The sequence below is a fragment of the Puntigrus tetrazona genome, chromosome 3 (assembly GCF_018831695.1).
Source record: "Puntigrus tetrazona isolate hp1 chromosome 3, ASM1883169v1, whole genome shotgun sequence".
Taxonomy (NCBI): Eukaryota; Metazoa; Chordata; class Actinopteri; order Cypriniformes; family Cyprinidae; genus Puntigrus; species Puntigrus tetrazona.
Genome location: NC_056701.1, coordinates 11,857,718 through 11,885,498, shown reverse-complemented (window position 1 = coordinate 11,885,498; position 27,781 = coordinate 11,857,718). Strand labels below are relative to the sequence as shown.

Here is a 27,781-nt window from a genome sequence, read left to right as displayed (position 1 = left end):
TTTACGATCAATGAATGATTCGACGTATGGAGGAAACAGCACACTGATGTGGCAAAATGAAATACTACAACTGTAGTGCCTTGGAAATTCATGTGAATAGCCTAGATTTATTCATTCAGCAGACCACGAAAAGGCTGCAAATTAGTATTTTGTATTTACTCTCTGTAAATAATATTTAGTTTTATAATATTATATAGTGAATAACATAAATTTTATGAAATACTAAATTGTAGTTGTGAGGTCAGCATGAAGGACACTTCAGAATGGGGATGAGTGAATTGTCTTTTTTCATCAGTTACAATTTTGTAACCAATATAATAATTACAGCTCAATAAACGCATTCTGCAATTTTAAATAAAAAGACAAGGTTATTCAGCTCAGAACTTTTATTTCAATGCATCAGGTCAGTCACTGCAGATTCAACGAGAAAGCATTGCTTGATGGCAATCACAGGATGACAATTTATTTAAAAAATTAAACTGCATAATTTTAATAGTAACAGGATATTTTGTTTGATGTTAACCTTTAAACCTCTCAGGCTTAAGATAATTTGCACAGGAGCTGTTTGATGAGAATATATTTAAGAGAATAGTATTTCTATTCATTTTGTATTGGTAGGATCTTTGAGCTGCATTTAGCTGCTGTCTCCATCCAGGGTGTGCTTGTCAAACAGGTACTCGGCCATCCTGTTGTTTCCAGCATCCATCTTGGAAAGGTTGGTGATGTGGTCTCCAAGTTTCTTGATGGCCTCAACCTGCTCATTCAGGTAGTGAGTCTCCAGGAAGTCACACAGCTGTTGGACAAGACAATAGAAGAGATGTTGGGATGCAAAGTTTGGATGCAGTATTGGCAAATTTAGAGGCAGCAATGAGGGTCACTCACATGAGGGTCTCCCCTCTCAGAGGCGACCTTGTGCAGATCCAGCAGAGCCTGGTTGACGTTCTTCTCCAGCTGAAGAGCACACTGCATAGCAATCAGTCCATTGCCCCAAACATCACGCTCAGGTTTCTAGAGAGAACCACAGTAGTGAGCATAGCATAAGGTCATTTCATAACAATAGTTCTCAGCTTAGAATGTTTAAAGTAAGTAGAAAGCCTGATCAGAGCATTATCATTAGAAGAGAAATGGAGTCCAACAAAAAACAGAGAAAGCTAATTTTTCAAACATTTCTTTAAATGCTTAAAATGTTTAATTCAAAACACTGTCAGCACACCTTTACGTCCTGAAGCACAATGCGTCCTCCCCTCTTGTTCTGGAGCTCCATGAACTTCTCAGCATGCTCACGCTCCTCCTCGCTGTTCTTCTTGAAGAACTTGGCAAAACCAGCAAGAGCGACATCGTCCCGTTTGAAGTAGAAAGCCTTAACAAAAGAACAAAGCTTCAAAGTCAAACTAACTTATAACAGAAGAGTGCAGATCAGCAGTCATCCATAACAACTGAAAACAGCCTTGGTCGGTCCCATAAGACTGATGCACTAATGCGCAGTTGCGCTATTTATATAAATATATATATATTATTGTTGTTCTTTTTTTCAAGAACATTGTTTTATCGAACGTTCGATGGAAGCGAATGCGTTTTGTCAAGAATGGACACACAATCAATAGAGAAACAACAATAGAGAAACAATTTAGCAAAGCGCTAAAACCAAGAAACACTTGCCATGGAGGTGTAGGTGTATCCAGCGTAAAGCTCCAAGTTGATCATCTTGTTGATCAAAGCCTCGCAGTCGCGGTCGTAGTTCTGGCGAATCTGAGAAGTCTCCATTTCGGCGGGTTTTTATCGTTTTATTATCAAAAACGTAGAAAATATGAAATTTCGACTAGATCGAAGTTCCGTTCAATCACTGTTGAAGCAAGAACCTCTTCAGATCTTCCTGAAGTTGTGGATGACATGAAGGTGCGCTCACCTTATATACCATCGACGAATGATGCGCGAGTGAAACTAAAAACCAGCCAATCAAAGAACGAGCTGAGTAACTAGGTGACTAGACTTTCCGCTGTGTGAGGTGAGATAACGGAGACACGAGACACGATCAACTTTAATGAATAGGTTTTTCTTTGTCACAATTACAAGCATGTTTTGCACTCTGAAATGTTACTACTGTTTAAACATGAAGTGATTGCTATATATATATATATATATATATATATATATATATATATATATATATATATATATATATATATATATTGAAGGAGGTTTTATGGCAATTGTCAATACGTGTTATTTTTAATGCAAAGATGACATTATTTGAGATATCCTTATTATGGGCTAGGGTAAGGGATAAGGGTAAGGGTAGAGTTTTGTTAGGATTGGGTCAAATAATGTAATCTCTGCATTAAAAATTACATAACATAAGTGAATGATACTTAATGACAGTTGTCATAAACGTGCATAAAACCTCTTTTATGTTCATGACATGTGACATCTCATGATTATAAATGTGTCAATGTCAGTCTTATGCCCACCCCTCCAAGTAAAGTGTTACCCATATTGTTTATTGTAATATATTGTATAGGTTGTGATGTTTTAATAGTAAACCTTAACCAGGTTAATTCATTTTCCTGTAGTAATTATTTCCCATAGATGGAAAACGAAATGTTCCTAGTTGCGTCTATGGTGTGTGTGAGCTGGTAACATTTTGTAACTTTTCTTTAGATACATGACACCTGGCTGATCAGAAGAGTACAGAGAATTACGAAGCAGTTTTGTAGCTACAGGAAACTGCCAATGAAAGCTCATTCTGTGACATCAGAAACAACCGCAAACTCCCAAGAGCCAACATGGAGCTGCTTCTCTGTGACTCAGCATTTTCTCTCTCATGGAAGATGCATGTATTTGTAACCCGATCGGCTTGCTACAAGTTAAAAATGTACAACCATCAGATTAAATGTATTTAATTTGAAACAGATGTTATATGTTATAAATATAATAAATGTTATAAAATTGTTATAAATGATTTCATCCTTTAAAATAGGAAAGGCCCTAATTTACCTAAATTTAGGTTTTTAAGTCAATAGGATACCAATCTGATGTGCTATTGATGTGCAATAAGAAACAAGACCAATATATACTATACTCTTTGCGCTATTGATAGTTTTACAAAATTCTATTTTGCTTGTGCTGTTTATAATTACGTGACCTTTATCTTACAGTGGTCTTTCGGCGATTGTTCAGTCAGTTTTGCATTGGTGAATACTGCACACATGGATTAACAATGCTGGCTGTCCACTCATGCACACCAATGCTGATTTGAACATGTAAGCAGCCTACTGTAATACTGGTGATAATGAAACTTGTAAACAAAACAAAATAAATTAGAGTGGAAATCGATGTGCCGTGACTGTACCCACCGCACACTCACTAAAGCAGAGCCCCTGATCAAGTCATGGATGGCTGACATCCTTATAGGGAACATGAGGTTACCATTGGAAGTGGTATTAATAGGCTAAAATTGGTTCTTTACTGAAAGGAAGTGTGCATTTGGTATACCTGGTATCACTTTATTACTTTATTATAGAAGCTTGTATATACTAAGGCAAAACAAGAATGATGTATAATTTCACTGTGGAGATAAATTCATCCGTCAAGTGAGCATCAAAATCTCCTTCAGGAGAGAAACAACAACTTGAATAAGTAGTGTAGTAATTGACATTGCCTGTGAAAGTGCATTCTGTCTCCCAAGAGCTGATACGGAGCTGTGTCTCTGTGACTCAGCGTTTTCTCTCTCGTCATGAAAGATTCAAATAAATTTGTAACCTGATCACTTTACGGTGAGAAGCCATTGATTTAATCTAAACCATAATCCTTTCTGTCTTTAATCATAATTCATATACAGTGGAGTGAAAAAGTGTTGGCCCCCTTCCTGATTTTTTTGTGCTTGTCACACTTTAATGTTTCAGATCATAAAAAAAAATTAAATATTAATCAAAGATAACACAAGTAAACACAACATGCAGTTTTTAAATGAAGGTTTTGAAGCAGCAAAACAGCCCCAGACCATCACACTACCACCACATTTTACTGTTGCTATGATGTTCTTTTTCTGAAATGCTGTGTTACTTTTACTTTTTTGCGACGCACACCTTCCAAAAGATTTTTTACCAAAAGTCTTGGGGATCATCAAGATGTTTTCTGGCAAAACTGAGATGAGCCTTTATGCTCTTTTTATGCTTTGTTTCGCCAAGCGTTTCTTCGCACAGGGCCATGCGGGTTTGGATTTTGTTTTCCCTTCATAATAATTTTTCTTAATTTAAAAACTGCATGTTGTGTTTACTTGGGCCAACACTTTTTCACACCGCTCTATTAAACACATGCAATGCTTCATTTCAAAACTGACTTCATCAAAAGCATAACAGAAACTAGAAATGTAAATGCTGTAATGCTTTCACTTTAAATTCAACTTAATATATCTGTCTTGTTTTTGTTTCTTGTTTACAAACATGTTAATGTGTAATTATGTTTATAATTACAGCTTTAAAGAACCTTACACTTTTCATGGTTAATTGACGTTTAATACATTGCGAACATTGTTTGTCACTTAGGCCGTTACTTTTACACATTTGATCACACAAACCAGGTCTCACCCTTTTAAATATGACAACAAGTAAATCCAGCCAAAAATATTTATTCATCAAATTCACCACATTAAAATCAATTAGTACACATTCCTGTTAAAGCATTGGCTTGGCTATAACAAAACTGAATTGTTTAAAATGTTACATTATGGTATTTAAATATGTTCTATTTATCATACTTTAACATTTTAAGCAAGAGCTGTGATAAGAATATCTTGCTTAATATATAGCTGGAAGATTTTGCATCTTGTAGATGATCTGAGGGCCGCATTTAGCTGTCCAGGGTGTGCTTGTCAAACAGGTACTCGGCCATCCTGTTGTTTCCAGCATCCATCTTGGAAAGGTTGGTGATGTGGTCTCCAAGTTTCTTGATGGCCTCAACCTGCTCATTCAGGAAGTGAGTCTCCAGGAGGTCACACAGCTGTTGGACGATAAAAGATGTTAGTATACTTAATTTAATAATGGCTGACTAATCACCACCAGTGACCTCTACTGGCTATTTAAATAAAATTTACTTCATTTAACCCATGAAATAATTTGCATATTTCTATCTTGCTTTTTCATATGCACATCTAGGGAAACTTTATAACTCACATGAGGGTCTCCCTTCTCAGAGGCGACCTTGTGCAGATCCAGCAGAGCCTGGTTGACGTTCTTCTCCAGCTGAAGAGCACACTGCATAGCAATCAGTCCATTGCCCCAAACATCACGATCAGGTTTCTGAAGGCAGACATTATGAGCAAGAAACGCTTGAATATAACAGTTCCTTACAAAAAGGCATAATGTTAAAGTTTATAACAATGGCAATTTTATAAAAAACAATTGTTACAAGTTTTAGTTCAAAACATTATCAATGTACCTTGATGTCCTGAAGCACAATGCGTCCTCCCCTCTTGTTCTGGAACTCCATGAACTTCTCAGCATGCTCACGCTCCTCCTCGCTGTTCTTCTTGAAGAACTTGGCGAAACCAGCAAGAGCGACATCGTCCCGTTTGAAGTAGAAAGCCTGATCAGAGCATTAGAAGAGAAATGGAGTCCAACAAAAAACAGAGAAAGTTAAATATACAGCCTTATTTTTTGAACTTAGCAAATTTTTCAAACATTTGTTTAAAAAAAGTACATAAATAATTAAGGATAGTATTGTGTGTATGCTAAGACTTGCTTCTCTGTCCTTTACCCAAAAACAAGGTGCAATGGATGCCATTTTCCCTGAATTTTTTAGTGATATGCTATTTAGACTAAGGGAAAATAGAATATTTACTTAGCATAGATGCTATTTACTCAAGGGATTATATTTACACTAATTGAAAATAGCAACATTAAGTGCAAATAGCATTTCTGCTATACTTCTTATTGCATGTGGTAATTATCTGCACCTCGGTATTGAAGTACATTCGAACCAACGTCGAATGGCGTCAAAATGCGATGCAGTTATCATTTTATAATGATGACTATCCCAATCACACGTTGGTGGGCGGAGCTAGTGTAAATAGCCACTGCCAACAAGGCGGACTATTTGCACTAAGTGGGTTGTGAGCCATGATTTTTTAAGAAACATATTTCCTACATGGCCAAAAATAACATTTCTACAGGTGCAATATTCTGACTTGCTACTCATTAATTGTTTCTGACTCATTTTCATTTAGATTAGCCTATTTGGGATGAATGCACGTTTGAATGCTACAGTCGCTGATGCCTGCAATAATCACTAAAGGAGATCATTTTTTAACGCTTTAGCCTATGTCAAAAATTGTTTAATTGAAGAAGAGAAACTTGTCACAATAAAACAAATTGTCTCGTAAAAGTGAGAACAGAGGAAAGGTACAAAAACATACCATTGAAGTGTAAATGTATTCAGCGTAAAGCTCCAAGTTGATCATCTTGTTGATCAAAGCCTCGCAGTCGCGGTCGTAGTTCTGGCGAATCTGAGAAGTCTCCATTTCGGCGGGGTTTTTAGCGAAATTGATAGAGAATGAATAAGAAATTGAAATAGTTTAAATAATTTCTGGACAACACGAGGTTCCGTTCAATCACTGTTGAAGCAAGAACCTCTTCAGATCCTGTGAATGAAATGAAGGTGCGGTTATCTTTTATACCATCGGCGAACGGAGCGCGAGTGAAACTAAAAACCAGCCAATCAAAGAACGAAGCTCAGTGAAGAAGCCACAAGACAGTCTGCTTTGTCATCGTATGACAGAACGTGCCGTATCAACTACCATGAGCGTGTCTTTTTTTCCCCTTCATGACTCATGAAAACCGCATCGATGAAAACAACTGGACAAATTACATGATATAATGAACTGTAGCCCAAAACTAGAACCTTAAAAAACACATACTCAGCCTACATTAAACCTTTGGCATGCACTAAATTCAAATTCAGACAAATTCAGTAAATTGAATTCTAACCTTTGTCAAGTTTGTCAAACTTTGATTTAACATGTTCAGTTTGATGACACAACTGTAACGCTTTACGACGTCTTTACGTTATATGTGGTAGTGCTATATACATGCCATTAAACTATTAAGTAGCATTGCATGTCATTGGGTTAGGCCTGGTTAGAGACCAACAGGGCAATATAGGGTCAATAGTAGGCTAAGATCAGGAAAATATTATGTTTCACATATTCTCCTTTAGTTAAATATTTGCTCCTTAAATTTCAATGGATATGGACTATATGATATCATAAACACTGTTCTTACAGGAGTATTGATTTGACGTTAATTAGGTTATTCAAACATTTGTTTACAAAACATGTACATAAGCAAAAATGGGTGCAAAAAAATCGTAATACTTGGAAAATTGACTTTGATGAAGACAAAAGGCCAAATGAAGTTCTTAGCAATGCACATTATTAATCAAAAGTTTTTTTTATATATATGCGGTAGGAAATATACAATATTTCTTCATGGAACACAATCTTTACTTAATATCCTGATGAATATGATAATGTTAAAATAAAAATCTAATATTTTGACCCATACAGTGTATTTTTAGCTATTGCTACAAAACGTTGGTTAAGGATCACATATAAGAAACAAACATTTAAAATGCACTGATGCAGAAAACAACAATCAAATTGGGCCTTTCATTGAAACCCTTACAGAGTTACAGAGATACAGCCGTTGTGACAACTTCTCCACGTGCCAACTAACCCTCGCGTACCCTAATTGCATTCAGTCATGTGACAATGACAAAGCATTTTTGTACCAAAACATGCACCCTAAGTGTCAGCAAGTGAACAAGACAATGAGCTGCGTTCAGAGGAATATTTGAGTACAAACAAAGCAAATTTAGTTTCCCCCCAGGGACCAACGACGACCTGCTGCAGGTGGAACCAGCCATTAGTTTCCATAAGCTCAGGGGTCAAGGTGGATGGTAGACCTTGAAAAGCTAGAAATGGATTTATATATTTTTTGCCCTGTCTGTATAATGTAGTTGATTGAACTGTTAGACTTTGGATGTGTTTACTTTGAATCTAATTGTAAGGCATCACAGAGAAAGTAGACACATTATTCATTAAAACAGGATATAACTCTTAAGGCTGACCAAGAATATAATTTTTAATCCCAGTGATGTGTTGTATAATGAATTTGTGCTTATACTATAAAATCATTGATACAAAGTGCAAAGATTTAATTGAGTGCAACTAAAATATTCCTTTGTTCATTAGCCTGTCCTAGAACTGAATAAGGTACATGTAAAACGAAAACTAGAGGAATTAGCATCAACATACTGTGCAATAAAACATTGTCTGACAACTAAATTTTTATAATTATATATAAAATAGAAAATCAATACAATCATCCAGTGTTTGAACACTGCCCACTGGCAGTATATAGCAAGGCATTTCACTAGGTTTTGGAAGAGACTTTTTTGGCTTCCATAGAGGTTTAGCTGAGAATTTTGACACAAAGGATCATTATTGTTTTCTGTAAAAAAAAAAAAGGGAAAAAGTGCCAGTTGCTTTACATTTTATGGCAGGTTTTGGTAAGAATATTGCAGACTTTGTTTATAGTTAAAAGTCCATAAGACCATATTAATGTAAACACTTGGGTAACTGGTTTGCTTTTATTTCTGCATCATCCACCATGTAGGTTTAATAAAAATGTGTTTTTAATAAATTATAATGAATTGAATTATAAAACTAAACAGTGCAATTCCAAAATATTGAAATAAAAAGACAAATCAATCCAGCCCAAAATCTTTATTCATCAAATTAACATCTTTAAAACATGTGTACATTCAAAAGCAAAACACTGGCTTGATGTCAGAAAATTAATAATCACAGGAAACAAGTGAGATGGTTTCTAAAGTCAGATGGAATTTTTTACTTTATGTTTAAATTTTAACGCCCAATTTTAATGTTTCATCTCAGGGGTGGATTTAGCTGTCCAGGGTGTGCTTGTCAAACAGGTACTCGGCCATCCTGTTGTTTCCAGCATCCATCTTGGAAAGGTTGGTGATGTGGTCTCCAAGTTTCTTGATGGCCTCAACCTGCTCATTCAGGTAGTGAGTCTCCAGGAGGTCACACAGCTGTTAAAATAAAACAATAAAAGAGATGTTAGGATGCAAAGTTTTAAGTTTGCAATGCGATTTTAGAGGTAACAATGAGGGTCACTCACATGAGGGTCTCCCCTCTCAGAGGCGACCTTGTGCAGATCCAGCAGAGCCTGGTTGACGTTCTTCTCCAGCTGAAGAGCACACTGCATAGCAATCAGTCCATTGCCCCAAACATCACGCTCAGGTTTCTAGAGAGAGACACAAACAGTGAGTAGTAAGCATAGCATAAGGTAATTTTTAAACAAAACCTTTTGTTAAAAAAACAGCACACCTTGATGTCCTGAAGCATAATGCGTCCTCCCCTCTTGTTCTGGAGCTCCATGAACTTCTCAGCATGCTCACGCTCCTCCTCGCTGTTCTTCTTGAAGAACTTGGCAAAACCAGCCAGAGCGACATCATCCCGTTTGAAGTAGTGAGCCTGTGGTAAAAAAGCGGTAAAAAAGAAGTATATATATATATATATAGATAGATAGATAGATAGATAGATATCAAACAAAGATATCTATAGAATAATTCTACACATTAAAGCATATATTGTCATGGAAAACTTACAATGAAAAATGTACTTACCATAGAGGTGTAGGTGTATTCAGCGTAAAGCTCCAAGTTGATCATCTTGTTGATCAAAGCCTCGCAGTCGCGGTCGTAGTTCTGGCGAATCTGAGAAGTCTCCATTTCAGCGGGTTTTATTATTAAAACGCTGGTTTAAAATCAATTAGATTTTTTTTTTTAAATCTGAAAGATCCGTTCAATCACTGTTGAAGCAAGAATGTCCTCAGAAGATGTGAGTGAAATGAAGGTGTGTGTTCTCATCTTATATACGCTGACAACATGAAGCGTCAATGGAACTGAAACCAGCCAATCAAAACATGAGTAATGAAGCTCCATTCAGCTGCGACAGCAAAGACAAGCTCATGTTTCACGACTCTGTTTTACCTTTTCATGATTAATGGTAAACTGATTCCAAAAATTTCAATTCATATCAAATAACATAAATAATTAAAAAAAACTTTATGTGACCAACACTAAGAAGTATTGAGACAGCAACACATGAGAAAGTCCTATGTCTCAAGTATTTTGCTATCACGGCATCATGGATGTAGTGGCTCAATTCACTTTATAAAGTGCTTTTGCTGAAAAGTTTTGTACTTTTCTAGAAAATCTAGTACATAATAGAATTTTCACCATCAGCGGTTATTTATATATTAAACTTTATTTATATATTAAAAAAAGTTTTATTGACATCCACTGTCCATATGATCTTTGCTTTCACAAATAATATGACTTAATAAATAATTGAAAAGAGGCTGTTTGTTTGTCAAATATGATTAAAAATGCACCAAAACAAACCGATAATAAATAAAATTGTACCACTGTGACAGACCTTCTGTAAGAATCTCATGGGACATTCTTGCAATAATGTAATTTCTGAGTGGAGGTAATGCTGGTTTTCTCTTGGCAACTGTCAGTACAATCGGTATTCTGAAGAAGCAAAAAATTGCACATGAAACCTCATTCTGCATCAGCAAACAAGTGCAAACTCCCAAGAGCTGACACAGAGCTTGTGACTCAGCATTTATTTACTAGTTGCAGGTACACCTGTAACCTGATCAACTCAGTAAGGTGTAGGTACAAACACCTTCAACTTGATTAGAGTAAACCTTGTTCTTTGGTGTCAATCATCATATATAATTCATATATTTGTCCTAAAATATTTTCACTTTAGAAACTAAGTTAGTTTTACAATATCTCTAGATGTGTTTTAAGAAGGATAAATAGACAAGGTGTCAAAAACAAAACTATTCATTTAGACATGCAAGAAGAACATGGTTTTAACCTGCCTTGGCCAAACAGCAGGTGACATCTAAGATGTGCTTTACATCAAGAAGAGTTTCATTTACTTTCCATTTGTTAGGTGGGAAATCTAGGTGGCTTTAGAAAGATGGAATACAGTGGAAATATATTGTATCTGAGAAGATGCATCAGTAAACAGAAATGAAAGAAAATATTAAAATATTAAAAATTTTGTTTCATAAACAGATTTATTAAAGCTGATTACTTATTTAGCAAGTCAATTTAATTAACAAGTAAGATACTTGTTAGTCCAATCATTGCTCAAAATCAGTGTGTTTATCTAGGCACCCACAATTTAACCACCTGCACTACATTTTAGCACTATGATAACCACAAACACACAAAATAAACTCTTTTAAATGTCAAACATAATGTGTAATGTCACTAATGTCTATGGCAATGTTGCATATAGGTAATGTTATATTAGCTAATATAACAGTTTAATATGAGCTGGTTTAGACAAAACAAACCAATATGTGACTTAAATATTTAATATTAAAGTAATATATCTTGTGCAATATGTTTGATATTAGTACTTAATTTATTCATTATAATACTCACTTTTTCGTATCACTTCCCAGATGAATTGCTGTTTTTTACTGTTCTCTGAGGTCGACTTATAATATTACCAAAACATAGGTAATAATTTAGAATTAATAAGCAATTTTCTGTTTCTTTTATTTTTTAACTGTCAAATATCACTCACATGCGGAGCTTAGTGGCTTATCGACATGTCCTCACTGTGACATCTTGCGACTAGAAGTTCTGCGCTAAAGGGTAAAAGTTTTCTCAGCACCAAAAACCTCTCCTATTCTTCACTGACGTCCACTAAGAGGTTTCGAGGTCCTGGAAGCAACCGTTTTGACACATATCAGTAATGCCACAGCCGCAGATTTAGCCACCATCATGGATATGGCAAATTGCTGCTATGCTATGATGCCACCAGTGTCAAGTTTGAAGGATGACTAGAGGGTTTGGGAAAAAAGACCCGTTTATGACAGCCCACGAAGCTGCTTTTAGCAGTGGGGCCCGATATGCATAATATAGGAAGAAATCCTGCCGTAAACATGTTTCAGGATCCTATGCAATGCATCTCTGCACATGTATTTCCAGAAGTTGCAAGTTTTCCATGCCCAGAAACTCTAATGTGTATGGATATCACAGCCACAAACTGAGGTCTTAAGGCCATTAAAGGACTTTCAACCTCTTGGGAATGCCTGTCTGACTTTTTTCAATGGGTACTATGCACATAGGATTCTTCCCACAATTGTGAATTCAAAAGAAAGCAATGTATTGCTGCAAGAAGTATCATCTCTGCTGAGGAAAGGGGCTATAGAAGAAGCATACACTCCTCTCAGACAGAGTGACGGTTTTACAGCTGATATTTTGTTCTGCCCAAAAAAGATGATGGCCTATGGCCAATATTGGATTTACGCCACCTGAACCTTGCACTCAGAACAAGCAAATTCAAGATATTGACGGTGAAGTCTATTCTATCAAAGTTGATTAACCAAACGATTGGTTTGTGATGATCGATCTGAAGGATGCATATTTTCATATTCAGGTCATCAAGGAATTTAGACTCGCTTCCTTAGACTCGCTTTAGAGGGCAAAAATGTATCAATGCAGCATTTTCTTTTTCAAGTTAGTCCTGGCTCCATGAACTTTCTCAAAATGCATGGACTCAGCTCTGGCCCTGGCGAGACCAGTATTAGCTAGCCGATTGGCTAGTATTAGCACAATCACATATTCAAGCACGCTCTCACTGGGAAGAACCAAGGTTTCGGTCCAAGTTTGTATTGATAGCTTTATCCTCCCTCAAGAAAGTTGAAATTTACAAGCTCACTCTATCTCACCTTTGTGCATGGAATTTGCACCAGGATTAGTTTTCCTAAAATCGCATCAAATCCTTTTCGTTTCAAGCAGGTGGTTTGGAAGCTTTCGCCCCAATGGAGGCAGGGTCAGACAGTCAAAACCTTTGACCTGCAAGAGAGCTAAAGCTCTATATGGATCACACAGCCCAATGGTGTGAATCCAACCAGCTGTTCGTCTGTTTCAGGAATAAAAATAAAGGCTGTGCTGTCACAAAGCAATGCATGTACCATTGGCCGGTGTAGGCTACAAGACATGCGGGATCACTTCGTCTCTACGAATTCAAGCTCATTTCATGAGTGTGATGGCTTCATCACAAAAGCCTTCTTTAGTAGATCTTCGATTGATGATTTGCTGCATTAATGGCACGGAAAGCCCCTTATTCCCCAGACCAAGTGTTTTTTGGAGGTTATAGTACATTGAAGAATAATCATATGACTTTTTACAGGATGCACATATTTTACATTTTAATTTGTGCATGAAGGATTATAGAAACGCTGCTAAAATGTATGATATGCATGAATCATTGGCGGGGCTTAACAGGCACTGATGATGATTTTCTTCTGTGGAGGGTTGCTTATTCACGCTGTTACAGAACAATCCAAGAACAATCCAAAACCTGTCAATCAACTGTTATTCCGTGTTAGCCGTTTTTAGGCTAACGACAGAGATTTGAGATCTAAAATTTAAAGGACAATATTGACCTCATATGTCAAAAGACAAGTCAATCCAATTTAAATGTTTATTAATCAAATTCACCAGGTTAAGGCCGATTTGTGTACATTTAACAGGAGAGCCATGGCTTGATTATAAAAAAATACAATTGTGTCAACTTTACTTGATTTAAACCTTCCATCTGTTTAAAATGTACATTTCTTCATAAGCTGTGTGAGTAAAGTATAATCTGCTCTTAAAAAATATATATTTAAAAGCATTAAGCACACTTGGAGAATGCAAATGACATGAGGGCTGCATTTAGCTGCTGCCTCCATCCAGGGTGTGCTTGTCAAACAGGTACTCGGCCATCCTGTTGTTTCCAGCATCCATCTTGGTAAGGTTGGTGATGTGGTCTCCAAGTTTCTTGATGGCCTCAACCTGCTCATCCAGGTAGTGAGTCTCCAGGAAGTCACACAGCTGTTGGCCGAGACGTCAGAACAGAATGTGAGAAAATACATTCAACTACCCAAAATGGATGTCACTACTTTACAGATGTATATGGCATAGAATAGATGGCATGGCAATATATGGCATACAGCTTCAACAACATCTACTCCAAGTTACTTTAAATAACTATGACTTGCACTTTTCGCAAGGTTATTTTAGAATTGTGTCTTTTTCAAGTCTGAAGGTAATCTTACATGAGGGTCTCTCTTCTCAGAGGCGACCTTGTGCAGATCCAGCAGAGCTTGGTTGACGTTCTTCTCCAGCTGAAGAGCACACTGCAAAGCAGTCAGTCCACTGTCCCACACATCACGCTCAGGTTTCTGGAGAGAGACACAATCAGAGCAGTGAGCAAGATACATATAGGTATAAGGATTTTTAAACCCTTTGTGAAAAACACTGTCAGCACACCTTTACATCCTGAAGCACAATGCGTCCTCCTCTTGTTCTGGAGCTCCATGAACTTCTCAGCATGCTCACGCTCCTCCTCGCTGTTCTTCTTGAAGAACTTGGCAAAACCAGCAAGAGCGACATCGTCCCGTTTGAAGTAGTGAGCCTGTAAGGAACAAAATCAAGTTTAGAAAAGGGTTAAAACATAAAGTATGCAACATTATATGGAATTCAAGTCCACATATGCAGAAGTGAGAAATGAACAAGAATAAGCACTAACATATTCTCTTACTATATTGGTGCCCAACAAAAGGGTGTAATATGTAAAATGTAAAATGTGATTTGGAAGAGAGATGAACAAAAGAAAGAAACACTTGCCATGGAGGTGTAGGTGTATCCAGCGTAAAGCTCCAAGTTGATCATCTTGTTGATCAAAGCCTCGCAGTCGCGGTCGTAGTTCTGGCGAATCTGAGAAGTCTCCATTTCGTCTGGGTTTTTTTTATCGCTTTATTATCAAAAGCGTAGAAAATATGAAAATTCAATGAGATCGAAGTCCCGTTCAATCACTGTTGAAGCAAGAACCTCTTCAGATCTTCCCGAAGTTGTGAGGAAGAAGAAGGCGCGCTCATCTTATATACGATCACAACGTGATGCTGAGTCAGTGGAACTGAAACCAGCCAATCAAAGAACGAGCTGAATAATGAAGTGACGAGACACTCTGCTGTGTCATTCTGTCAGGTAACAAGGACAAGATCAAGCTTCACGTGTCAGATTTTTTCTTGTTCACAATTACTGGCAAACTCAGTATGGTCCCATGTGTTCAGTTCACATTTTCTGATGTGCTACTTTAGACACTGAACTGCTGTATATTCCATGGTAGTTGAAAAAATACGGGAGCATGCCCTAAAAGAAAGCATGATTTGTACCTAAATATAAAATATTAAACAATGTATTATCTAATCTAAATTGAACCAAATGTGTATTTACATTGTTTTATTAAAGTCATGTGGGAGTTGTATGAATAATGAATGTTGTTGATGATAAACTATCCATCCATCTTCTGAATTGCTTGTCCATGTACAGTCATTGAGATGCCGCAGCAATGCATATGCACAAACAAAATAAATGTTTTTCATTTGTTTCAACTATAATAATAAAATAAACTTTTTTATAACAGTTTACATTTATTGCATTTGTATTAGTTTAAACATATAACTGGACAATTAAACATTTTAAACATCAACATTTTTTAAATGTATTATCAAAATTACATTTCATCAACAGTCTAATCGTTGTGGCAAATACCATGAGAGAGTTCTGCAATATCACGTAACAGGGACGTCATCCCTGAGCTTAACCTGGCAACAGCATCTGGAAAAAAATCTTTAGGGTGACCGTGACAAAGCATGTTGTACCAGTATGAACTCTCAGTTTGTCAGCAAACGTAAAATGGACAAAGACTTAACACTGAGCTGTGTTGCTGTGACTCAGCAATTTTTTATTACATATTAAATAATAAATTATAATTTTTGGAACATGTGAGTATGTTTGTTATTTGATAAACTCCCCAGAGAACAGGAGTGTAACCTTTAATTTTACATCTGACATAACCTTTTTCAGTTCAGTAACACTAGGTAACCAAAATTCCATTGAATTCCATTTATTACTATTATTTAAAAAGAACATCCACCATTTATTTCATTGCTTATTATTCTTTCTTAAAAATCACCAACAAACAATAAAGACTCTAACCATTTTTTAGTTAATAAGTTAATAAGGAACATGTACTATAACAGAGCACATATTCAGTGTGTAATAAGTGTCTTAAAGAGACAGTTCACCTAAAAAAAATTAAATTCTGTCATTATTTACTCACAAACAATAACAAAACATTTTTATTTTTGTCATAAAGTTTGTATGACATGAGGGTGCTTTTTTCAGAACCACATTAAACATAACTGTCATTCTGCTTCATTTTTATTGACATCTGAAACTGGACACTGGATTTTTGTTGTGTTTTGTGTTGACATGGGAGGGTATAAAAATGTGAGCGAAATCTTCCTTTTCCAATTATTGTACATTTCATATTTGTTTTGTTACCACAAATACACAAAAATAAGCAATTTGCCAATTTAGCAGACATTACAAACAATGTCAATGTCAGAATATACATGCGTGTATACCAATTTTTCATAATTGAATGGATTGTTTTGAATGTGATGACTTACACAATGAAAAACTATTGAGAAGCCGTGAAGAGTTTGAGAATTAATTCATCAGTTTTGATCAACAATCCATATGCAATCAGAAATCAGAAATCTGAAATGTTTAAAAAAAAATTCATTTGAGAATAGAGACAAATGAATTGAGAAAAACTGTAGTTGTTTCTGATATTAGCAGTCATTGCTACACCTTCAGGTAAACATTCACAGCTTCACTACAAGCACAAATTTTCAGAACTACCATAACAATAAAAATATGATAAAACTTTCATATAACAAGTTATGTTCTCCTGATTTCTCCCTGTACATGAATGACTGCACTTCAAAGGATCTCTCTGTTAAGCTCCTGAAGTCTCATCAAGGACAGAGATGAGTCTGCTCACAGACAGAAAGTTAAAGAGCTGGCTATCTGGTGCTGGTTTTAACAACCTGGAGCTCACCATGCCCAAAACCGCGGAGATGACCGTGGACTTCCCCACTCACCATCTAAAAGGCATTTCACTTACTAAAACAAATCTAAACTATATCTGTGGCTGCAGAGGACACATTTAGATTACTGGACACTGCTATCGTTGAGTCTGTCCCGTGTTCATCCATAACTGTCTGGTTTCAATCAGCTTCCAAATCAGACATCAGCTGGCTGCAACAGACAATCAGGAAAGCTGAGAAGATTATCAAGGCCCCTATGCTTTGCCTCCAGGATCTTTACATCCCCAGAGTAAGGAAAAGGGTGAAGAAAATCACTTTGGACCCGTCACATCCAGCCCACTCTCTTTTCAAACTGTTGCCTTCTGAACACCAGAACAGACAGGCACAAGTAAGTTTTTTTTCCACAGTCTATATTTAGCCTCAACAATCATACTTTCTAATTATACATCGTTGATCACATCTGGCATATTTATGAGGAAAACCCAAAATTTGTACTTTTTATTATTTGTGCACTTTGTAAATAACATCTGCACATTTATAACATATTTATTTTTAAAAAATTACCTTTTCCCTTTTATATTTTTAATCTCTTTATATAGTACATTATTTAATTTGTTTCTTATATTAGTGCTATTGTCACGTATCTGGACTCTGTTGTTGTTGTTTTGATTGTCCCACATGCTCTGTTTGCCCTACTTTCTGTTAATTGTATCATTGTCTTCAGGTGTGTCTCATTAATTTAGTCAATTACTTTGTGTATTTGTATCTGCCTGCAGCTATATTATTTTGTCTGTAGAAGATTAAAAGACTATTTGTTATATTCTTGTCGAGTGCTCCTTCTCTTGAACCACAGCATGACATCAATGTTTTTAATCTCTACTGTGTTATTCCTGTGTATATTTTCATATTTTCCTCTCCACTTCATTTTTAAATAAAAAGACAAGTCAATCCAGTCCAAAAATGTTTATTCACCAAATTTACCAGATTTGTGTACATTTAAAAGGATTGCAATGGCTTGGCTATAAAAAGCAAAACTGTATCAACTTTTACTTGATTTAAACCTTTAAAATGTACAGTTCTGCATATAAGCTATGTGCTGAAAACGTAATGTGCTCTTGGAACACATTCAATATTATTTAAAAAACACATTAGGGACACTTTGGAGCAGGAAAATGACATGAGGGCTGCTTTTAGCTGCTGCCTCCATCCAGGGTGTGCTTGTCAAACAGGTACTCGGCCATCCTGTTGTTTCCAGCATCCATCTTGGTAAGGTTGGTGATGTGGTCTCCAAGTTTCTTGATGGCCTCAACCTGCTCATCCAGGAAGTGAGTCTCCAGGAAGTCACACAGCTGTTGGCCGAGACGTCAGAACAGAATGTGAGAAAATACATTCAACTACCCAAAATGGATGTCACTACTTTACAGATGTATATGGCATAGAATAGATGGCATGGCAATATATGGCATACAGCTTCAACAACATCTACTCCAAGTTACTTTAAATAACTATGACTTGCACTTTTCGCAAGGTTATTTTAGAATTGTGTCTTTTTCAAGTCTGAAGGTAATCTTACATGAGGGTCTCTCTTCTCAGAGGCGACCTTGTGCAGATCCAGCAGAGCTTGGTTGACGTTCTTCTCCAGCTGAAGAGCACACTGCAAAGCAGTCAGTCCACTGTCCCACACATCACGCTCAGGTTTCTGGAGAGAGACACAATCAGAGCAGTGAGCAAGATACATATAGGTATAAGGATTTTTAAACCCTTTGTGAAAAACACTGTCAGCACACCTTTACATCCTGAAGCACAATGCGTCCTCCCCTCTTGTTCTGGAGCTCCATGAACTTCTCAGCATGCTCACGCTCCTCCTCGCTGTTCTTCTTGAAGAACTTGGCAAAACCAGCAAGAGCGACATCGTCCCGTTTGAAGTAGTGAGCCTGTAAGGAACAAAATCAAGTTTAGAAAAGGGTTAAAACATAAAGTATGCAACATTATATGGAATTCAAGTCCACATATGCAGAAGTGAGAATTGAACAAGAATAAGCACTAACATATTCTCTTACTATATTGGTGCCCAACAAAAGGGTGTAATATGTAAAATGTAAAATGTGATTTGGAAGAGAGATGAACAAAAGAAAGAAACACTTGCCATGGAGGTGTAGGTGTATCCAGCGTAAAGCTCCAAGTTGATCATCTTGTTGATCAAAGCCTCGCAGTCGCGGTCGTAGTTCTGGCGAATCTGAGAAGTCTCCATTTCGTCTGGGTTTTTTTTATCGCTTTATTATCAAAAGCGTAGAAAATATGAAAATTCAATGAGATCGAAGTCCCGTTCAATCACTGTTGAAGCAAGAACCTCTTCAGATCTTCCCGAAGTTGTGAGGAAGAAGAAGGCGCGCTCATCTTATATACGATCACAACGTGATGCTGAGTCAGTGGAACTGAAACCAGCCAATCAAAGAACGAGCTGAATAATGAAGTGACGAGACACTCTGCTGTGTCATTCTGTCAGGTAACAAGGACAAGATCAAGCTTCACGTGTCAGATTTTTTCTTGTTCACAATTACTGGCAAACTCAGTATGGTCCCATGTGTTCAGTTCACATTTTCTGATGTGCTACTTTAGACACTGAACTGCTGTATATTCCATGGTAGTTGAAAAAATACGGGAGCATGCCCTAAAAGAAAGCATGATTTGTACCTAAATATAAAATATTAAACAATGTATTATCTAATCTAAATTGAACCAAATGTGTATTTACATTGTTTTATTAAAGTCATGTGGGAGTTGTATGAATAATGAATGTTGTTGATGATAAACTATCCATCCATCTTCTGAATTGCTTGTCCATGTACAGTCATTGAGATGCATAGCAATGCATATGCACAAACAAAATAAATGTTTTTCATTTGTTTCAACTATAATAATAAAATAAACTTTTTTATAACAGTTTACATTTATTGCATTTGTATTAGTTTAAACATATAACTGGACAATTAAACATTTTAAACATCAACATTTTTTAAATGTATTATCAAAATTACATTTCATCAACAGTCTGAGCGTTGTGGCAAATACCATGAGAGAGTTCTGCAATATCACGTAACAGGGACGTCATCCCTGAGCTTAACCTGGCAACAGCATCTGGAAAAAATCTTTAGGGTGACCGTGACAAAGCATGTTGTACCAGTATGAACTCTCAGTTTGTCAGCAAACGTAAAATGGACAAAGACTTAACACTGAGCTGTGTTGCTGTGACTCAGCAATTTTTATTACATATTAAATAATAAATTATAATTTTTGGAACATGTGAGTATGTTTGTTATTTGATAAACTCCCAGAGAACAGGAGTGTAACCTTTAATTTTACATCTGACATAACCTTTTCAGTTCAGTAACACTAGGTAACCAAAATTCCATTGAATTCCATTTATTACTATTATTTAAAAAGAACATCCACCATTTATTTCATTGCTTATTATTCTTTCTTAAAAATCACCAACAAACAATAAAGACTCTAACCATTTTTTAGTTAATAAGTTAATAAGGAACATGTACTATAACAGAGCACATATTCAGTGTGTAATAAGTGTCTTAAAGAGACAGTTTCACCTAAAAAAATTAAATTCTGTCATTATTTACTCACAAACAATAACAAAACATTTTTATTTTTGTCATAAAGTTTGTATGACATGAGGTGCTTTTTCAGAACCACATTAAACATAACTGTCATTCTGCTTCATTTTTATTGACATCTGAAACTGGACACTGGATTTTTGTTGTGTTTTGTGTTGACATGGGAGGGTATAAAAATGTGAGCGAAATCTTCCTTTTCCAATTATTGTACATTTCATATTTGTTTTGTTACCACAAATACACAAAAATAAGCAATTTGCCAATTTAGCAGACATTACAAACAATGTCAATGTCAGAATATACATGCGTGTATACCAATTTTTCATAATTGAATGGATTGTTTTGAATGTGATGACTTACACAATGAAAAACTATTGAGAAGCCGTGAAGAGTTTGAGAATTAATTCATCAGTTTTGATCAACAATCCATATGCAATCAGAAATCAGAAATCTGAAATGTTTAAAAAAAAATTCATTTGAGAATAGAGACAAATGAATTGAGAAAAACTGTAGTTGTTTCTGATATTAGCAGTCATTGCTACACCTTCAGGTAAACATTCACAGCTTCACTACAAGCACAAATTTTCAGAACTACCATAACAATAAAAATATGATAAAACTTTCATATAACAAGTTATGTTCTCCTGATTTCTCCCTGTACATGAATGACTGCACTTCAAAGGATCTCTCTGTTAAGCTCCTGAAGTCTCATCAAGGACAGAGATGAGTCTGCTCACAGACAGAAAGTTAAAGAGCTGGCTATCTGGTGCTGGTTTTAACAACCTGGAGCTCACCATGCCCAAAACCGCGGAGATGACCGTGGACTTCCCCACTCACCATCTAAAAGGCATTTCACTTACTAAAACAAATCTAAACTATATCTGTGGCTGCAGAGGACACATTTAGATTACTGGACACTGCTATCGTTGAGTTAAGTCTGTCCCGTGTTCATCCATAACTGTCTGGTTTCAATCAGCTTCCAAATCAGACATCAGCTGGCTGCAACAGACAATCAGGAAAGCTGAGAAGATTATCAAGGCCCCTATGCTTTGCCTCCAGGATCTTTACATCCCCAGAGTAAGGAAAAGGGTGAAGAAAATCACTTTGGACCCGTCACATCCAGCCCACTCTCTTTTCAAACTGTTGCCTTCTGAACACCAGAACAGACAGGCACAAGTAAGTTTTTTTTCCACAGTCTATATTTAGCCTCAACAATCATACTTTCTAATTATACATCGTTGATCACATCTGGCATATTTATGAGGAAAACCCAAAATTTGTACTTTTTATTATTTGTGCACTTTGTAAATAACATCTGCACATTTATAACATATTTATTTTTAAAAAATTACCTTTTCCCTTTTATATTTTTAATCTCTTTATATAGTACATTATTTAATTTGTTTCTTATATTAGTGCTATTGTCACGTATCTGGACTCTGTTGTTGTTGTTTTGATTGTCCCACATGCTCTGTTTGCCCTACTTTCTGTTAATTGTATCATTGTCTTCAGGTGTGTCTCATTAATTTAGTCAATTACTTTGTGTATTTGTATCTGCCTGCAGCTATATTATTTTGTCTGTAGAAGATTAAAAGACTATTTGTTATATTCTTGTCGAGTGCTCCTTCTCTTGAACCACAGCATGACATCAATGTTTTTAATCTCTACTGTGTTATTCCTGTGTATATTTTCATATTTTCCTCTCCACTTCATTTTTAAATAAAAAGACAAGTCAATCCAGTCCAAAAATGTTTATTCACCAAATTTACCAGATTTGTGTACATTTAAAAGGATTGCAATGGCTTAGCTATAAAAGCAAAACTGTATCAACTTTTACTTGATTTAAACCTTTAAAATGTACAGTTCTGCATATAAGCTATGTGCTGAAAACGTAATGTGCTCTTGGAACACATTCAATATTATTTAAAAAACACATTAGGGACACTTTGGAGCAGGAAAATGACATGAGGGCTGCTTTTAGCTGCTGCCTCCATCCAGGGTGTGCTTGTCAAACAGGTACTCGGCCATCCTGTTGTTTCCAGCATCCATCTTGGTAAGGTTGGTGATGTGGTCTCCAAGTTTCTTGATGGCCTCAACCTGCTCATCCAGGAAGTGAGTCTCCAGGAAGTCACACAGCTGTTGGCCGAGACGTCAGAACAGAATGTGAGAAAATACATTCAACTACCCAAAATGGATGTCACTACTTTACAGATGTATATGGCATAGAATAAATTACAACTTCAACAACTACTTCACGTTACTTTAAATAACTATGACTTGCACTTTTCGCAAGGTTATTTTAGAGTTGTGTCTTTTTCAAGTATGAAGGTAAACTTACATGAGGGTCTCTCTTCTCAGAGGCGACCTTGTGCAGATCCAGCAGAGCTTGGTTGACGTTCTTCTCCAGCTGAAGAGCACACTGCATAGCAATCAGTCCACTGTCCCACACATCACGCTCAGGTTTCTGGAGAGAGACACAATCAGAGCAGTGAGCAAGATTAACATAGGCATAAGGTCATTTCGTAACAAAATCTGACACTGTCAGCACACCTTTACATCCTGAAGCACAATGCGTCCTCCCCTCTTGTTCTGGAGCTCCATGAACTCCTCAGCATGCTCACGCTCCTCCTCGCTGTTCTTCTTGAAGAACTTGGCAAAACCAGCAAGAGCGACATCGTCTCGTTTGAAGTAGAAAGCCTGTAAGGAACAAAATCATTAAGATTAGAAAATGGTTAAAGCTTAAGGAATTATATAACATTATATGTAAATTACGTTCACGTATGTAAAAGTGAGAAATGACCAAGAATAAGCACTAACATATTGTCTTACTACACCAGTTCCCCACAAAGTGCGTAATAGAATGAGACAGATGTAAAGACAATGTGATTTGGAAGAGAGATGAACAAAAGAAAGAAACACTTGCCATGGAGGTGTAGGTGTATCCAGCGTAAAGCTCCAAGTTGATCATCTTGTTGATCAAAGCCTCGCAGTCGCGGTCGTAGTTCTGGCGAATCTGAGAAGTCTCCATTTCAGCGGGTTTTTTAAAAAATCGTTTTAGTATCAAAAACGTAGAAGAATTACGTAGAAATTTCGACGAGATCGAAGTTCCGTTCAATCACTGTTGAAGCAAGAACCTCTTCAGATCTTCCCGAAGTTGTGAGGAAGAAGAAGGCGCGCTCATCTTATATACGATCACAACGTGATGCTGAGTCAGTGGAACTGAAACCAGCCAATCAAAGAACGAGCTGAATAATGAAGTGACGAGACACTCTGCTGTGTCATTCTGTCAGGTAACAAGGACAAGATCAAGCTTCACGAGTCAGATTTTTTCTTGTTCACAATTACTGGCAAACTCAGTATGGTCCCATGTGTTCAGTTCACATTTTCTGATGTGCTACTTTAGACCATTTTCTTACGTGATATTTTTAACAGTGCATACCATGCCCTAAAGATAAATCATGATTTGTACCTAAATTTTTAATTCTAAGCCATGTGTTATCTAATATAATGAACCAAATGTGTAAATACAACTGTTTCACCACGTTAATGTTAAATAAATCAATTAATAAATTCCATATCCTATATATGGTCATGTGGATGCTGGATCAATCAAAAATAAAGAAAATTGAAATAATGAGCAATTTTTAGCAAATAACTTTATATTATCCTTACCGGAACGTCTATGTAATGCAACAGGTGAGATGTCTTTGTACATGATGTGTGATATCAGTAGGTTTCCTTTACCTTACTCACTTGTCATTTCACCTAATATGCAGTTGGCAGCAGTTAAGAATGATAAGACTTTGCAAACTCAGCTTTAATGGTATAGTTGATCTGAATAGGTATTTATCACAAATTTGGACTGGTCTTATGATACCTGTAAAAAACAACAAAACAAACAAACAAACAAACAAAAAACAGTTTACGGTTTCAAAACAGTTTATATTTATTACAATACATTAGTACTTATTAAATGACAAAATATCAGGGTTTCAAGGATGCAAATGACACTGCAAAAGCTTTTGTGATGTGGAGGTTATCATGTAACAGTGATATCCTCTCTGTGTTTCACCTGGTAACTGAATGTGGAGAAGAAAACCTTTAAGGTGACCGTGACAAAGCACAAATTTCTTTTCGTCATATTATGGAACATGTGAGTGTGTTTGTTATTTGATGAGTTCCCCAGAGAACAGGTGTGTAACCTACAGTTTTAAACACGACATGACTGTTTTCAGTCCAGTAACACCAGGTAACCAAAATTCCTTTGAATTCAACTTTATTATTCTAATTTAAACAGAACATTTACCAAATTTAAAGAAAAAGAAATATCACAAGATTTCAACTATTTGTATCATTGATCAATGAGGAATACTGAACTATATAGACTGTAGTATAACAGAACACAAATTCACAGTGTAATAAGTGCAGTTTTGTCTTAAAGAGACAGCGACAATTCTGTCATTATTTACTAACAGACAATAACAAAATATTATTTGTCCTACTAGTTAGGACTATTTCACTAGAGCTATTTTTTATACATAAAATATATTGCAATAAACTGTTATTTAATTCCTAGTTGTTGTTTTTAATATGCACTTTAATCGTGTGGATCTGCCCCGGGTTCAGCCAGACATGGCACACCTGGACCACCATGGTGGACATCACCTGCTCAAGGGACTCCGCAGTAACCTTCGTCGCCTGTCAAGTAAGTCAAGAGGCTGGCTCACAGCACCATAAGAGCTGACGACAGCTTACAGGCTTTGGACGGGAGCCGTGGACGATTCCTTAAATGAACAGCAACTGCACACTCCACCTTGGAATTTCCAAGTACCCCCTGGCCCACCCACCATGAAGGAGTGAGGAGTGAAGAGCTTAGTGGTGAACGGATGGTGTGAGGAGCCTTCCACATTTTGTTGAGCTCTTCATGCACCTCTGGGAAGAAAGATACTGTGGCGGAACATGGCTGGGAGTCATGGCTGGGGCCCAGATACCAGTCATCCAGTCCCAACACTGGGTCTGCCACGGGAGGTACTAGCATGACCTGTCCGGGGGCTTCACGGGGCAATGCTGGAGCCATTGTCTGCCTTGCCACTAACCAGCACAGCCGCAGGGCCTTTACGACAAACTGGGCTGGGTAGCAGGCGAGGTTAGCCTCATAATGAATGTAAACCGTGACTTTAGCGATGTCATGAACAAGCACTCACAATGTGAGCATGAACCATCCATGAACGCCGTCTCAGCATGTTTTCGGCCCAGGAATGTGAAACAGTGATCGTGTCCATCAATGTCATATCTTCATAGTGACTGACTGAAAGGGAATATTTTTAGTTCAATTAGATTTTCTGTATGTGCTTCTGTAGTAGTACATGTTGTTATCAGTCAGAAGCTCAGTCAATATGTAGTGCATAGTATTTGTCATCAGTTAATATAGAAAAGACTTTGCCACAAAGTCTTACTTATAGTTTAATCATTAACTTTTTTGTAGGGCAGGGAGAATAAATCATTAACAGCTAAAAGATAAATGCTTGATCTAGTAATACTTTTATAATCCCTAATCTCCGACACACCTGTTTGTTGAAAACAAAGACACCAGCCAATCCAGCCAAAAAGTTTATTCTTTAAATTCACTTGGTTAAAACCAATTAGTGTACATGAAACACAAAAGCTTCAGCTTTATGACTAAGAATCACAAGATGATCAATTAGAGCCAGTATCTTATAGATATAGCCTCTAAATGTTAACCTTTTAACCTCTCAAAGCCTAAAGACATAACATTAGAGCTGCATGACAATATTGCTTGATTTTTTTATGCATACAGTATAGCTGGATGCTTTACAATATGAAGGCTGCATTTAGCTGCTGTCTCCATCCAGGGTGTGCTTGTCAAACAGGTACTCGGCCATCCTGTTGTTGCCAGCATCCATCTTGGTAAGGTTGGTGATGTGGTCTCCAAGTTTCTTGATGGCCTCAACCTGCTCATCCAGGTAGTGAGTCTCCAGGAAGTCACACAGCTGTTGGCCGAGACGTCAGAACAGAATGTGAGAAAATACATTCAACTACCCAAAATGGATGTCACTACTTTACAGATGTATATGGCATAGAATAAATTACAGCTTCAACAACTACTTCACGTTACTTTAAATAACTATGACTTGCACTTTTCGCAAGATTATTTTAGAGTTGTGTCTTTTTCAAGTCTGAAGGTAAATTGTCACAACTTACATGAGGGTCTCCCTTCTCAGAGGCGACCTTGTGCAGATCCAGCAGAGCCTGGTTGACGTTCTTCTCCAGCTGAAGAGCACACTGCATAGCAATCAGTCCATTGCCCCAAACATCACGATCAGGTTTCTGAATAGAAACATTATGAGCAAGAACCATTCTAATTCAACAGTCCCTTACAAAAAGGCATAATGTAAGTTTATAGCAATATCAATGTTATAAAAAAAAAACACTAAACAAAAACATTGTTACATGTTTTAGTTCAAAACATTATCAATCTACCTTTACATCCTGAAGCAAAATGCGTCCTCCCCTCTTGTTCTGGAGCTCCATGAACTTCTCAGCATGCTCACGCTCCTCCTCGCTGTTCTTCTTGAAGAACTTGGCAAAACCAGCAAGAGCGACATCATCCCGTTTGAAGTAGTGAGCCTGTAAGGAACAAAGTCAAGTTTAGAAAAGTTAAAACATAAAGTATGCAACATTATATGGAATTCAAGTGAGAAATGACCAAGAATAAACACTGACATATTCTCTTACTATATTGGTGCCCAACAAAGTGTGTAATAGACTGAGAGGATTTGGAAGAGAGATTAACAAAAAAAAAAAGAAACACTTGCCATGGAGGTGTAGGTGTATCCAGCGTAAAGCTCCAAGTTGATCATCTTGTTGATCAAAGCCTCGCAGTCGCGGTCGTAGTTCTGGCGAATCTGAGAAGTCTCCATTTCGGCGGGGTTTTTTTTATCGTTTTATTATCAAAAACGTAGAAAATATTAAATTTCGACGAGATCGAAGTTCCGTTCAATCACTGTTGAAGCAAGAACCTCTTCAGATCTTCCCGAAGTTGTGAGGAAGAAGAAGGCGCGCTCA

The 27,781-nt window shown here is 36.8% G+C and overlaps 6 protein-coding genes and 1 pseudogene across 9 annotated transcripts; all 7 read right to left on the bottom strand.

Moving 5' to 3' along the window:
• Positions 1-499: 499 nt before the first annotated feature.
• LOC122336110 (ferritin, middle subunit-like) lies at positions 500-6,594 on the bottom strand. Of its 2 annotated transcripts, XM_043233685.1 has the most exons (5): positions 6,503-6,594; positions 1,660-1,749; positions 1,214-1,360; positions 883-1,008; positions 500-793 (listed from the first exon to the last, which is right to left on the bottom strand). In XM_043233685.1, exons 1-5 carry the CDS (start codon positions 6,515-6,517, stop codon positions 635-637), a joined length of 537 nt encoding a protein of 178 aa, XP_043089620.1. In that variant the 5' UTR covers positions 6,518-6,594; the 3' UTR covers positions 500-634. The 2 variants fall into 2 exon arrangements, with proteins under 2 accessions (XP_043089620.1, XP_043089619.1); XM_043233684.1 differs by lacking the exon at positions 6,503-6,594 and having other exon boundaries at positions 1,660-1,890.
• Positions 4,612-27,711, bottom strand: LOC122336152 (ferritin, middle subunit-like). Of its 2 annotated transcripts, XM_043233689.1 has the most exons (5): positions 27,622-27,711; positions 6,413-6,502; positions 5,437-5,583; positions 5,172-5,297; positions 4,612-4,998 (listed from the first exon to the last, which is right to left on the bottom strand). In XM_043233689.1, exons 1-5 carry the CDS (start codon positions 27,634-27,636, stop codon positions 4,849-4,851), a joined length of 528 nt encoding a protein of 175 aa, XP_043089624.1. In that variant the 5' UTR covers positions 27,637-27,711; the 3' UTR covers positions 4,612-4,848. The 2 variants fall into 2 exon arrangements, with proteins under 2 accessions (XP_043089624.1, XP_043089623.1); XM_043233688.1 differs by lacking the exon at positions 27,622-27,711 and having other exon boundaries at positions 6,413-6,517.
• Positions 8,941-27,728, bottom strand: LOC122336178 (ferritin, middle subunit-like). 2 transcript variants are annotated; one of them, XM_043233690.1, is made up of 5 exons: positions 27,622-27,728; positions 9,709-9,798; positions 9,410-9,556; positions 9,201-9,326; positions 8,941-9,111 (listed from the first exon to the last, which is right to left on the bottom strand). In XM_043233690.1, exons 1-5 carry the CDS (start codon positions 27,634-27,636, stop codon positions 8,962-8,964), a joined length of 528 nt encoding a protein of 175 aa, XP_043089625.1. In that variant the 5' UTR covers positions 27,637-27,728; the 3' UTR covers positions 8,941-8,961. The 2 variants fall into 2 exon arrangements, with proteins under 2 accessions (XP_043089625.1, XP_043089626.1); XM_043233691.1 differs by lacking the exon at positions 27,622-27,728 and adding an exon at positions 23,709-23,792.
• LOC122336077 lies at positions 13,820-15,010 on the bottom strand (annotated as a pseudogene).
• Positions 18,021-19,445, bottom strand: LOC122336136 (ferritin, middle subunit-like). The gene is made up of 4 exons (XM_043233687.1): positions 19,213-19,445; positions 18,854-19,000; positions 18,640-18,765; positions 18,021-18,415 (listed from the first exon to the last, which is right to left on the bottom strand). The coding sequence occupies exons 1-4, from the start codon at positions 19,315-19,317 to the stop codon at positions 18,257-18,259; spliced, it is 537 nt and encodes a 178-aa protein (XP_043089622.1). The 5' UTR covers positions 19,318-19,445; the 3' UTR covers positions 18,021-18,256.
• On the bottom strand, positions 22,570-23,723 carry LOC122336094 (ferritin, middle subunit-like). Its single transcript, XM_043233683.1, has 4 exons — positions 23,619-23,723; positions 23,246-23,392; positions 23,034-23,159; positions 22,570-22,831 (listed from the first exon to the last, which is right to left on the bottom strand). Exons 1-4 carry the CDS (start codon positions 23,721-23,723, stop codon positions 22,673-22,675), a joined length of 537 nt encoding a protein of 178 aa, XP_043089618.1. The 3' UTR covers positions 22,570-22,672.
• Positions 26,293-27,668, bottom strand: LOC122336061 (ferritin, middle subunit-like). The gene is made up of 4 exons (XM_043233682.1): positions 27,532-27,668; positions 27,197-27,343; positions 26,918-27,043; positions 26,293-26,706 (listed from the first exon to the last, which is right to left on the bottom strand). The coding sequence occupies exons 1-4, from the start codon at positions 27,634-27,636 to the stop codon at positions 26,548-26,550; spliced, it is 537 nt and encodes a 178-aa protein (XP_043089617.1). The 5' UTR covers positions 27,637-27,668; the 3' UTR covers positions 26,293-26,547.
• Positions 27,729-27,781: the final 53 nt, after the last annotated feature.